The following is a 14122-nucleotide window of genomic DNA, read 5'->3' as shown; positions in this document are numbered from 1 at the left end:
AATAATGTTTTCTTCATCTAAACTAAAAAAATCTTGTTTTTATATTTTACATTTTGGAAGATAATACAAGTAAAGAAAAAAACCCTCATAAATTTAGGATAACTTAGTTCAAAAGTTTATTTTATTTTTTTGTTTTGACATTTCTAGTTGGAGTAAAAGAAAAGGAACTCTCACAAGTTGTGATGTCCATTTGATAATATTCTGATTCTAATTGTCATTCTATTTGAAAATACCTCTTTCTGAATTTATTAAAACTGTTAAATATTTTGAATTAACAAACACATTTTCTTCAATGTCACAGTGCTACTATCACTGCATATAGCACCGAGACTTCAATAGAGCCCTGATTATCAAATTTAGGGCTTTAAATAAAAACTGAATAAATTTAACAATAAATAAAGCAAATTAAATGAAATATTATCGAAACAGGATTTGGTATTGAAAGTACATGTTCTTTTTTCTGTATTAACAGATATCTTAAAATTTATTTGTTGTTTATTGTTTTATTATTGATAATATTTTCTTTAAACTTTTCTACTCCTAATGAATGCTTTTTATTTAATTGCAGTTAGCTGGTGTTGCATTGCTGTCACTCTCAATATGGATGTATGTGGACACAGCTTCTTACCTGGCAACAGACCACAACGACAAGTTCTTCATCTCCATATACATACTGATGGCTGCAGGATCGCTAATGACGCTGGTGGGATTTTTAGGCTGCTGTGGCGCAATGCAGGAAAGTTCTTGTATGCTGGGAAGTGTAAGTTTCTCTTTAGATATTTCGTAGCAGAATAAGGTGGAAGTTGCTTCACATTGGTGAAAATGCAGTCCTTGTTCTCCATGAAATGCAGGGTTAGGTCCATAAATGATATCTCACTTTTTATCAATATTTTTGATCCACTTCTATCACAAAGTGTCATCATTCCACCTTACCTCCCCCCCCCCATGTCACACTATTTTTTCAAAAGCATATTCATATAAAAAAGCAAAATTTCACATTACTTGCCATCCCCTGCCTCCCTCTAGTCACAAGCTACTACAATTTCATGAACCAAAGCCCCTCACGAAGCATGACTTTGTTTGTGGATAGCCCCTTAGCACAAGAGAATGACCGTATAAAAAAAATTGACATTTTCACAACTATTGCATGCATTAAAATGAGAAAAATATTGTACCAATTTTTCTGTTTCAATGTTCATGTGTGATCTTTTTTGTAACTCGAATATCAATAAAATGCAATCCAGTTCACTCCATACATTTTAAATATGGCATATTGGCAGATTTGGGAGTATATCCCCCCTCCCTCTTAAAGAAAAAACCCCCCCAAGGAATTTAATTTTTTGACCGTTGAAAACAACTAAACCCAACCATATTTCTCAACCTCTATCATGTCCTCTGAAACTTTTTTTTTTCTGGCTCGGCCTCTGCATTTTGTCTTGTCATTCTGTCTGTGAATGGTTTGTATGTTTTTTCACTAATCCTCTCAAGAATTTTGTAATTTTGTAGAAATGTACTCTAGAAGCTCTAGTTTTCAGCATTAGTGGTTGGTAAGCAATGTCTTTAACATATCCCCATCAAAAGTAATCACAGAGTGGAATGACCGCAATTACAAATTAGATGCTTATCCTTTACACGTTTGTAACTTTGAGATTTTTTTTTCAAATCTTACTGTATAGCTGCACCTTCCTACCATTTTTTCAGGTTATCTCCAAATTGTTAGTTTTGACACTTACACCCCTTTGCTTGCAGGTGCTTTATATACTTACCATGTTTTTTTTCAATCTGACTTAAACAACAAATCTGAAATCCGGTTGAATTTATTTTTTTTTACATATTTTTGTATTATTGAACTGAAAAATTTTCTTTCAGTTTTCAACGTTTGTCATTCTGATATTTGCAGCAGAAATAGCTGGAGCTGTTTATGGATATTCACACCAGGATGAGGTAAATTCGAAAATAGAACTAATTTGTACGTTTTAAATGATTTATATTTTTCTATGACATTATTTTCCTCTTTGTCTTTTATTAGGTCAAGAAAGCTATAAGTAAGCGGGTATCAAATATGATCAAAAATGAGTACAGTGTTCAAGACGCTGTTACCTTAGCTGTCGATAAAATGCAGGAAAAGGTAAAAGAATCATTTAAGCTTTCTTTCTTAATTAACCTACGACTTTATTTTCTTTTATTTAAAATTTTTGCAATTCTTACATCTTAGGATTTTTTATTTCATGTGCTTGAAAATTATATGTGCATTATTTTGTGCTGTAAATTTACTCCATATGCGTGCATGTATAATATCATTGTTGCAAATGTAATCTGTTTAAAGTGAACTAAAATTTCTTTTTTTTTTTTTTTAAAAGGAAAATATATTATCTATGCCAAATAATTTTGTTGAGATTCACATTCGAGTTGAAGATAATGATAATAATTTTACTTTTTATGCAGTCTACATATAATTGCAAATATGTTTCTTTTTTCAAAAACAATGTATTGCTGTTTTGATTTTTTAATGTTATATTGACAATTAATTGCATTTTATTCTAAGGTTAAATGAAACAAATTTAAGACAGTTACTAATAATCATGAATTTTATAAACAGTATCAATACCTTTGTTCTAAAAGGCAAAAATGTTAAATAACAGATTTTTTAAAGAAATACTTAACACTTTTCATGATGTATTCAAAAGGACAAAAAAACTTTTCTGGGTCAGAATGGACAATTTAAGTATTCCTGCAGTTTTCAATTATTCCAAGAAAATGACACCACAAATGAAGAAAAGTGAGGCTCAAGTCATGTAGAGAATTTTTTATCATTATCTAGCTTTCAATCGTAAATTTAAGTGTAGAAAAACACATATTTTTCTTAATGGGAAAGTTTGGTTTGAAATGACTTGAGCCGCAGTTTTCTTCATGTGTAGTGTCACTTTCTTGGAATTTTCAAAAACTACAAGAATACTTAAATTTTCCTTTCTGACCCAGAAATGCTTTGTCATTTAGAACGCATTATGAATAGTGCTTAGTACTTTTTTAAAAAAATCTGTTTTATTGCAAATGTATTTCATAAATAGAATAGTGTTACCATCACAAATTTTCATATATATATTTATTTTTTCATATAAATGCTCCATAGTAAAACTCTAAGCAATTAGCACTAAATTAATCCTAGTTCCTCTCTAGGATTTATTTGTGTGCTAATTTAGTAAGAACCATTTAAATATTAAAGGTTTCCCAAACTAATTTGTTTCTCAACATACAAGTTACTCGTGATAAATATCCTAATATGTCTCTTTATTTTTCCCCGTTATGAATTATTGGCATAGATGAAGATAAAAATCCTATGAGAGCAATGATAGTGAATAAATTTCATGCTTGGCTTCAGAGAAGCCATCTTTCAAAATTTTCATTATGATTAATATTACTGTTTTTAGACAATGAATTTTTGTTACAATGTTTTTTGTATTTAATCATTTAATGGGAAAATTACGTGAAAATTTCTGTTTTTGATCCTAACGGAGATTTTTTTTTTCTATTTTAGAATTTAATTTTTTTTAGCCCTAAGTTGTACCTTCATATGAAACAAATCATATAAAGAAAACCCAAAGTCTCTTAGTGGTCTAGTTGCTGAGATATAAACAAAAGCAGGCCTCAGAATTTCTGTGAAAAACATGCCAAGTATATTAAAGGTGCTTAAAAAGCGTAACTTTTCTTGGACATCTGTACTTTGCATCTTTTTAAGCACTTTTATTATAAAGGGTGTTTTTTCTTTTTAGGGTATAGAACTTTAAGCCGGGAACACTGTTTGATCTGTGGGCCATTTTGATAGTTGCCACTTGTTTTCTGTTTAGTTTGGTTTGCCATTTCATCATGAATAGATAACAGGACGGTGCAACATGCCACACAGCGCATGTCATAATTGATTTATTGAAAGAAACTTTCGGTGAACGAATAATTTCGCTTAATGGACCTGTGAATTGGCCTGCAAGATCATGCGATTTAACTACGCTGGACTATTTTTTGTGGAGCTGTGTGAAGTCTCAAGTCTTCACCGATAAGCCAGAGACGATTGACGCTTTGGACGAGAACATTCGCCTCATATTACTCACATACGGCCCCCATTGCTGCAAAAAGTGATAGAAAATTAGACTTCCCGATTAGACTTTCTCCAAGCCAACGAAAGTGGACATATACCAGAAATCACATTTAAATAAAAATGGCAAAGAATCATCTTTTGAACCAAACTCATGGCGATTTACATCATTTAACGGTGTTTTATTTGAACCTAAAGTTCTATACCTCTAAAAAAAACACCCTTTACTTGGCATGTTTGTAACAGAAAAATCTGAGTCCGGCTTTTGCTTATCTTGGCAACTAGACCACTTAGAGACTTTGGGATTTCACTAAATGATTTGTTTAATCTTAAGGTACAACTTAATGCTGAAAGTTCTAAAAAGTTCTAAAATAAAATTATTATATCGACTAGGATTTAAAACAGTACATTTCATATAATTTCCCCATTAAATGTTTAAATATAAAACCCATTGTTACAAATTTTTTGCTCTTTTAATTGTGCTGTTTTATTTTTATTGGCGTGCACAGTTGTTTTTATCAATTGTATTGTAAATTTAATGTAATAACTTATTTTTAAAACGATGTATAAAGCTAAATATCTCCCTTTACTGTATGAGTTCTCTGAAGTGAATAAAAACTTTAAGAAATCCCAATGCTCTGCATTCTAAAAATAATATTCTTATACAAATCAACTTTTTGATAGTGTCAAAATTTAATTTTTTAAATGCAAAACATAATTATTGCAATCAAAAAACTTGAACAGAGTAAAAGTAGTAGTGCAATCATGATAAAGGCATACATGGTTGTTCTAAATTTTTGCAAATGCAGCTAGGAAAGCAATAATCTAAAAGTTAAATTATAAGATAATGAAATTGCTTTTTATAGTGTGGAATGTTTTTTCTGATTGATAATGAGTGTTAATAATCTGTATAATATGTGGCTTTAAAACTTTTTATTTTAAAGAAAAGTACAATTTACTCCACACATTTTGTGTTAAATGGAGTGAGTGACTTACAATTTTAGATATTTTTGTAGAGCATTGCAGGGACATTTGTAGTGAACTACATGCAAATTTCAATTCTGTCCACAACCTAATTTTAACGATGGTTGAAAACAGATGCTGTACTTTTTATCCTTTTTTTCTTTTTTGAAAATGATTAACAATTTTAATCATGAGTTTTAATTCTAGTTTAATTTGCGTTGGTTAATATCTATGATTATTTATTTTATATTATAATGTCACCTCAGAGCAACAGTGAGATATCTTAGCATTATTTCTGGGATTAGATATCTTACTGTTGCTCTGAGGCAACGATAATATTGCTATTGTAATACATATTTATCTCTTTCTCAGTCTCAATATACAACTATAAATATTATAGGCTATGTATGAAACCTGGCATTCTACAGGATGCGTTGGCTTTTTTCATTATGCCAACTTTTTGTATCAGGCGTTCTATAGAATTCTAGCTTTTCATAGTGGGTGTAGGCCCACTACAGTGGCAGACTTAGTTTAGGCGTACGTCTACAGAGTACCACTTTGCACACTTGCCTGGTAACATACAGTCATCCCTGTTTATAGTGAAACCACATGTACTGAATTTAACTTTTTAATACAAAAGTTCAGCTGTAATAAAATTGTGTTTGGTCCTTTGGCTTTGCTGTGAACAGGAGCAACTGTACATCACTGCTTCAGTTTCAATACAAAGATATCTTAAAAAAGTGATTTTGAAATTTCCATACAGATACATAGTTTCATATTGAATTCCAATTTATTTGCTTTTTAATTTCTTTTTCCTTGTCATATTTCCAATAATATTAAGCAGAAAAACTACGCTTTTTATAAGCGAACAAATGGAAAAATGGTGTCAATTCAAGACAAGGAACAAATTGTTCTCTGGAATGCAGAACAATATCCGTAACACTAATTTATAAAAAAAAAATCACCCCAGGATAACAGCATTAAAAAGTGGCACAAAACTTCTCCCGAAACAGGAAGTGTCCAAAAAAAGTAGAAGGGATCTCAGTGCTACATAGGAAACTCGTGTAGAAGTGTACTGATTAAAAAAAAAAAAAAATCTTGTGGGTATTGGTAACTAATTTTAGTTTTCTTATGATTTTAAACTCTCTGTTAAGTATAACAATTTCTCCAAATATGGTACATTCAATTTAGACACCCTGTAGAATTTCTAGGTAAAAAAAAAACCCACTCTTTATAAGTTCTGTTTTATGGAGATAATTTATTTTAGTTGAAAAAATATTTCTTCAATGTTATGTTTGCAAAATTAAATTGATATGAAAACAACTTCTGATGTATTGCTTTGAATTAATTGCAGTTGATGTGTTGTGGAGCTTCAGGAATTGGAGACTGGGCTGACTCGAGCTTCAACAACAAACAGAAGGAAACGTCTTTGTTAGAAAAAGTTTTCCAAAGTGCTGCTTACACTGTCCCGCGCTCTTGTTGTGTTTCAAAAGAAACGGCCGACTGTGATGTGGCGACTCAAATTCCAGCAGTTAACACATTTTCAAGTCGTCTGCATTCTGAGGTAATTCAAATATGGAAAAGGCTATTCAGTAACAAATTTTAGGCACCAATGTAGAAGTTCCTATTCATTTCTCATAATTTAGTGCATATGGGCCTTTCTCTGAAAAAGTTGCCATTTTATCCTACACGTCACAGCTCATATATTTCATTAAAAAGTAATAATTTTAATCAGTAATGGACAAATTCTTTTGTTTTACACATCACGCTTACGTTAGTAACTTCTTGAGCTACAAAATTTTATTCATTACCTATTAAACTAGTGTTAACTATTAGTATTAACATAGTTGACCACTTTTTCGTTTCTTCATTCCCCTGAAGTGACAGTCTTAAGTTGCCAGATTGAGTTCAGCCTTGCCACAATAAAGCCTTTCCCTGCATGTTAAACATTGCCAAAACGTATTATCAAATTATCATGCCGGGGCACAAATTACAATGTTGAAACTCTCGGGTTACTCGATCATTGGCTATTATTTATATGAGGTTTATTATTTTTTTAAGGAAACATATGAGCTGTCACATGCAGGACACATTTCCCCTTTTTCTGTGGAGTGGTCCATTTAATTATTTATTTCATATTACAAAATGGATTTTACTGCAATTACTTTTAATTCCATTTTATTTCAAATATACTATAGCTCAGGCCACTCAATAACAAGGTCACAATGATTTAGTAGCTTTACTCAGTAAATTAACCTTTAGTAATTTCAGAATTTTTCTTGAATCAGAAAGGATAAACAAAATTATTTGTCTTAAGACCTGCAATGTCTTTAATTTTACACAATTTATGATATGTGGCTGGTATTACTCAACTTATGAACTTAAATTCAGTTTTATTTTAAAATAATAAATTTATCACCACTAGTAGTTTTTAAAAAATATTTTGTGGTGATTGAAGCATTTCTGCTTCCTTTTCCCAGTTGCTATCTTCATAAATGTTAAATTACCATTTGACCCTGGTTTTAGGTCTTCTGTCGGACTAGTGATGAAAGGCATAACAAGTGAGAAAATATAAAATCGGGGGCAGGGCTAAAAATCTATGAGTATTGTTTAATAATTGACCCTTATATATATACTCATGAACTAATGGAAGAAATGTGTAACCTGTTTTTGTTTCTAGATTTAATTTCATTCATTGCACTTTTTGTGTTAACAAATTGCTTTTAAGTTTGATTGCAAATTTGCTTTTTACTTGGCATATGTGAATGAAAATTGTTTTAGAGTTTTTTTGCTTTGAATCACTTGATCAGCTGGTACATCTTCCATTATTTAATCATCCAAAGCTGGTATTTAATCCAATATTGAAGTTATTCATGATAGGATGAGATGATGCATGCGTTATTGATTTCTGAAAGATTTTCAAGAAGATCTCCAAAGTGGCTTCTAAGAGCTGCAAAACAAATTTATCTTCAAAAAAGAGAAATTAAAAAAGAAAAGAACGCTTGTTTCAGTGTCTTTGATCTGTTTGTAGAAAAATTTATTAAGCTGAATATTTGAAAAAGAGTTACATAAAATTCAAAATATTTTAACATTATCAGTATAGCAATTTTCATGGACCAGCATAAATGACGTTAGAAACAGGATAGTGTAGGAAACGGGAAAGGTGAAATTGAGATTCCACTTTACTTATTTCTTAATCAACTTATTCTTGTTATCTTTAGTTTTTTTAAGAATTTTGCACCATCAATAATGTATGATTAACTCTTCTCTTAAATTTATATTATTTCATTACTTTGTCTTCATTTAGAATTAATTATATCTAATAAATAGATTGTTGTTGTTGCTTGTCCCACTTGGCAGACAGAAACATCATACCAAGTCCATGAAGCCGTGCAAACAAAGTCCCTCCAAAACAGCAGAAGGGTCGGAATACAGCTGATTCAGGTCACAGCCGATGCAAGAGAAAATATGGGCGGGAGCAGCCTGAGTCAAATTGCATTTTGGGTACAAGGGGAAAACCTTAATACCAGCCACATGTCGCTGTGCTCGAGTGTGTCCACTTCTCAGTCGGGCTAGGACGGTTTGTTGTTCCCTACTACTTGCCCGAAGTAAAGCAGCGCCAGGGCGGGATGCTTTGTACCATTCATGAATAGGGGGCTGTCTCCAAGAGGAACTGATGCTTTGCTTAACACGGGTGGCAATTTCTGAAAAAGAAAGACATCCGTTATGGGGAGAGATCTCTCGGCTCCCCTGACGAGCCAGCCCATCAGCAATCTCATTTCCAAATACATCAACATGTGACGGTATCCATTGAAAAGTAATGGTGAGACGTTTACTCAAGTGTTTTAGATGTTCGATTATGTTCAGAGTCGTTTTGTCACCTTGTTTCCACCATTCAGACAGATGCTGAATAGAGCTTCGGCTATCACTCAAGATCCAAATATCAGTACTGACACTCTCTGTGACGCAATAATTCAGAGCCTCCTCAATAGCTAGAAGTTCGGCCCGGAAGACGGAGCAAAAATCGGGGTTTTTAATACAAATCTTAATGCCGTTTCCTTCTCTGATATAAACACCGCTACCGGAGATAGCGCCGTCACCCCTGCTACCGTCAGTATATATTTGCAATGCATCACATGGGATTTGGTGAATAACCTCCAAAGCAAGTTGTCTAAGATACTCCGGGTGTTGGGAGCTCTTGTTGGTGTACGAGCACAAGTGAGGTTTGAAGAAAACTCGTTCATGTAATGATGGGGCAGCATCCAGACCACAAGTCAGTGAAACATATTCAACTTCATTAAAAAGGAAACCCTCGCTTTCAGCAAAGCCAAGTGGACTCTGTCTCTTAAGGCGTTGATTATTCTTCCAGTTTCGTACATAACTGGAAGTCCTGTTCTGGTCACCATAACTAATAAGCTTAGCAAAGTATTTAGCCAGGAGATATCTGCTTCGGAGTCCTAGAGGTTGCAGGTCAGCCTCATACAGAACAATATCCTTAGGGCAACTATTTCGGAGGCCAGTGATGATTCTTGCAGCAGAGAGCTGAACCCTTTCCAGTTTTTCAAAATAAATAGATTGGATTTAATTATAAAGGATATTAAACTAAAATCTCAGAATTTCAGAAAAGTTATAATCTATAATGTCTTTCACATGTTGAATTTTCAAATAAGTGTTAGTTCTTTTTATTTTGCATACAACAGATTGTTCGAAATAATATTAGTAATAAAATTTTTGAATATAGCATTGTTACTCATCAAACTGCAATAGATTTTTTACTCAAAAATGAGTGTTTGTAACATGTTTGCAATTTTATAAATGTTGTATTGCATTTACTGTTTTTGATTTTGATCAGAGACTTGCTATAAAAATTTTATAACATCATACTAATTATATTTTACATACTTTTTGACTGATTTATTATATTTTTAATGATTAGGGCTGTTTAGCGAAGATTGAAGAAAAAGTCGAAAAGCATTTATTCACCATCATTGTTGTTGGTATCAGCATTGCCATTATTCAGGTATGTAGAAATTATTTTATTTAAGTTGTAAAAATTGAGTAATATGTTGAAATTTAAACTTTTTATGCAAATTAATCACAAAGGGATCAATGTTACACAATGTTTCAAGTTTTTTTTTGTTCCTTTTCTTTGTCTGTGCACAAACGTTTTTTGTAAGTGTTTATCTCTTTTCCCCCCGTCAAAATTATGTAAAAATCTTAAATTATGTTTGAAATACCCCATACTTTTTGTAGTAAGAGAAGTCAAATTTGGAATAGTCTTTTTCTTAGCCGAGGTGATAAATAGTTTCATGCTCCAGAACTCCTCAATTCTTCTAGACGATTGGTACTCAGTGTATATATACTAGGGATGTAACAAAGATAAAATTTACTAGGTATCAAAATTTGGCCACTTTTTTGTGGCAAAATTTGAATATTCATCCAATGTCTTAGGCTAAATATTGAGTATAGTGCAGAAAAATATAATTTCTCAAAATTCATTTAATTGAAAATATATTCTAAATTTAAGGCTAATGACCTAGTCTAGTCGTGCCCAATTTTTTTTTAAAACAAGGGCTGCTACTCATACTAAAATGCATCTGGTATACTAAAACACAAATTATGCAGTGAGAATCAAAGGGATATAAGTGGCAAAATTAAAAATTTAGAGATATCCAGTAGAAACGGTAGGCAGGGGTGTATACAAGTGGGGCGATCGCCTAGTAATTTTTAGAAAATGAAGCTCAAAAAACGCAAATTTAGACGAGTTTCATTGATGTTGGGAGAAGGGAGGTTTGGGTTTATGACCCTATCCCGGAACTGTTTTGGAATTAAAGTTCAAAATCATTGTGATCAATATTTTTAAATCAGTATGCATCGTAAAAAGTAAGTAATAAGAATCAATCGCCCCCCCCCCCCTTGAAAAATTTCTGGATCCGTCTTTGATAGTAGGTGAACCTCCCCTCTGTCTTGGGATGGGGTAAGAGATAGGAGTACATGGGGCTAAGTGGAATAGTGGGGCAAAGTGAAATCGTGAAATATTTACTCTACTTTTAGCTCCACCTATCTGGCATCATTTTAACTATGTAGTACCATATGTGGGTCATTCTCCAGAAGACGTAACTTTTGAAAGCGAATATTTTTCAATTTCGAAACCTTTTCTTTTCTTTTTTTTTCATTCTTACAAGAAAGTGTTACCTACTAGAAGTAACCATAAACAATGGCCCAGCTAATTTCCAATTATTTTACTCATGAATAAGAAAAATTAAAAAATGCCTTGTTCAAGGAAATAAAAAAAGAAGAAAAACTTTTAATATTTAAAAATCGAGGCCAATTTAACATCAAAGTAATAATTTTGTAAATTGTGCAAACAATCAGCTATTTTAATGATTAGTGAGAATATAGTGTTAAGCTCTCTTAATTAAAGTAAGGCTTAATTAGTAGTTTAAAATGTATGTTAAAAAATAGTATTTAGTAAATTTGAGGATATTCTGGCAATTTATAATTTTGGTAGAATGCCTATTATTGATGTATTTCCCCTCCATAATTTATTTTCACCTCAGAAAAAATGACATTGATGAGATCTGTTAAGTAGGTGAGGAATTTTCCGTTAATATATGCCTAATAGATAAATTTTTCAGGAATTTTTATTTTCGTTGCTACAATGTGCACATGTTAAGCATATGAAAACATGTTCACTTATTTTGTTACATTAACTTACATTCCTGAAATTTAAGTTCACGAAGGTGAGAAGTCAGAATAACCATACTAAGTTTTGAAAGCAAAATCTATCTTTTTGTGTTTCGACGAAAATCTCACAACTTCAACTATGGCTGAAAATAAACAAGGGGGCTCCCTTGTATCATGGAAAATAAAATTTGATGTCATTACTGCCACATGTTAATGAGGAATGGCATTTTGTGTTTAGGTAACAGAGGTGAGAATTAATTGTGTGACATGACTTCTTGTCCTACTAAAACACAATGTTAAAAAAATAAATATACTTAAATAATTAGTATTTGAGACACTTGTGAAATGACTAATCAATAAATCAGTATATACTTTTAATTGAACAAGTTATTAAGCAACATAAACAGTCACACAAGGTGTGTGACATTCCACGGAGGTGAGAATTCACATGTTGTGAACCAAAAATATTCTAAAATAAAAATTATTATTAAAAAAATTGTTGGCAGGTTTAAATAGATATATTTTTGATGAAATTAAAAATCATTGTTTAGATGAAACGTTCCTTAAAGTTTTTACTGTAAAAGGCGTGTGACAGAAAAGTTACTTTTTGAAGAATGACCCATGTAATTTATTCCAAGCAGGGAAAAAATACCACCGAAGATTAAAACATTTGGTAATACAGGCAATTTTAAAAAAATTGATACTCATATTGTAATATTTTGTTGTAAGTCAAAAATTATTCTTGTTACTATAAAATGATAGTTTTTCTTATTGACATTTTAAATATTAATAGATACCTCCTAATATTCAACGCAGTAAAAATTCAGTTAATATTGTCTACATTGGTGATGAATTATGATTTTGTTAAAAGCAGTAAGTTGCCACCTGTAAGTCAGGGCTAAAACAGAACTAAATACAGTCGGACCTCCATATATCAAAGTAGCAAATTGCCGGAAAAAAATTAGACATATAGAAATTTCAAAATACAGAAACGATCTTATTTTATCCTAAAAATCTCCTTAAAACATTAAAATTAAAGCTAATTTTCGTATATGAAACCTAATTTCTAATTTATACGAGCATTGGATTAAAGGAAAGTTAATAATTAAAAAAATAACATAAATTACATATTTGCACCATCATGCTTCTTCATTCTTCGGCAATTCAACTTGATCCGCAACATTAGGGGATTTTCATTTTGACAAATCGAGAGAAAAGTAAAAAATTAATCTACTTAACTTGAATAATTTTTACTGCAGCTAAAACGACTAGGAACGATAATTAACAGACAAAAGGGATGACTTGAAACTGATTTTACAATGTTACTGGTTACAACTAAGATATCTGAAATGAACTTGAGGGAATTTAAGAATTCTAGAACGAAACAACGACCTATCTACACTAGGGTGTTCCAAAATTTCGAAGGTGAAAAATTTTTGAGTCCTACCCTCCCATTTTGTTTCAATGTATTAAAAAATAAATCAGACAAAATTTGAAAACATTTCGATAATATTTAGAGGTAGCTCATTGCAGATAAAGTTTTCGTCATTGCTGAATAGATCGCATGTGACACACGACCATTGACCTCACTAAGGTAAAATACAATTGCTTTATAAAATTGCTATTTTATATAGAGACTTAACAATAGCCATTATGAAAATACTTTTGTAAATACAAGTAAATACATAAAATCTATTCCTTTAACAGTCGTGATCGAATAAATTTTCAACTTGTCGTTGCTCACGTATGTATTCTTAATTGTTTTGGTTTCTCCACTGTTGGAATGGCAGTTTGCACTTATTTTTGAAATGCATATGTCTCTTTACTTTAAAATAACTGAGCATGGCAAATACATCAATTAGATCAAAATCAGAGGTTTATCTTCTTAGTTCAACCATAAGTGAGCTGATAGGTAATAAACTAGCTTCAATTTGAATGGCATTGGGTATGTTTCTTCATAACTGTATTGAATTAAAGAAAATCGTAAGAGAATCTTCAAAAAATACAATAGAAGAAATAACAAAATTTTGGCAGAAAGCCAGAATACCCGTACAAAGACCCCAAAACTGTCAGCCCAAGTTAGAAATACTTTATTAACAATGGAAGTTATTGAAAAAAAAACAGAAGTACAATGACACAAAAACAAAGAAGGTGAGCTTTGCAGGACTGGGGCCTAACTGACAAAGTTTCTGCAATATGCTATGACACAATGAATGTCAATGCCGGGGAAAGCAAGGATACCTATGTTTTACTAGAGCAAAAACTAAAGAAAAGGTTACTATATTTTCAATGTCGACATCACATTATGGAATTAATTATTGTTGCGGTGTTTAATAAATGTTTGGGTTTTTCTTCCGCACCAGACACACCTCTTTTTAAACGATT

At 31.7% G+C, this 14122-nt stretch overlaps 1 protein-coding gene across 2 annotated transcripts in view; it reads left to right on the top strand.

Annotated features, from left to right (window-relative positions):
* Positions 1-14122, top strand: part of LOC129230638 (CD9 antigen-like) — a 100094-nt gene that overhangs the window by 77739 nt on the left and 8233 nt on the right. For both annotated transcript variants that reach the window (XM_054865053.1, XM_054865052.1), the window contains exons 2-6: positions 569-760; positions 1870-1944; positions 2030-2128; positions 6405-6614; positions 9987-10070. In XM_054865053.1, coding sequence (XP_054721028.1) covers positions 569-760; positions 1870-1944; positions 2030-2128; positions 6405-6614; positions 9987-10070 — 660 coding nt within the window. The remainder of the gene's footprint in view (positions 1-568; positions 761-1869; positions 1945-2029; positions 2129-6404; positions 6615-9986; positions 10071-14122) is intronic.

Source organism: Uloborus diversus, chromosome 9 (assembly GCF_026930045.1).
Source record: "Uloborus diversus isolate 005 chromosome 9, Udiv.v.3.1, whole genome shotgun sequence".
In the NCBI taxonomy this organism is placed as follows: domain Eukaryota; kingdom Metazoa; phylum Arthropoda; class Arachnida; order Araneae; family Uloboridae; genus Uloborus; species Uloborus diversus.
The sequence above is the reverse complement of the archived record's forward strand: the minus strand, read 5'-3'. Positions and strand labels throughout refer to the sequence as shown.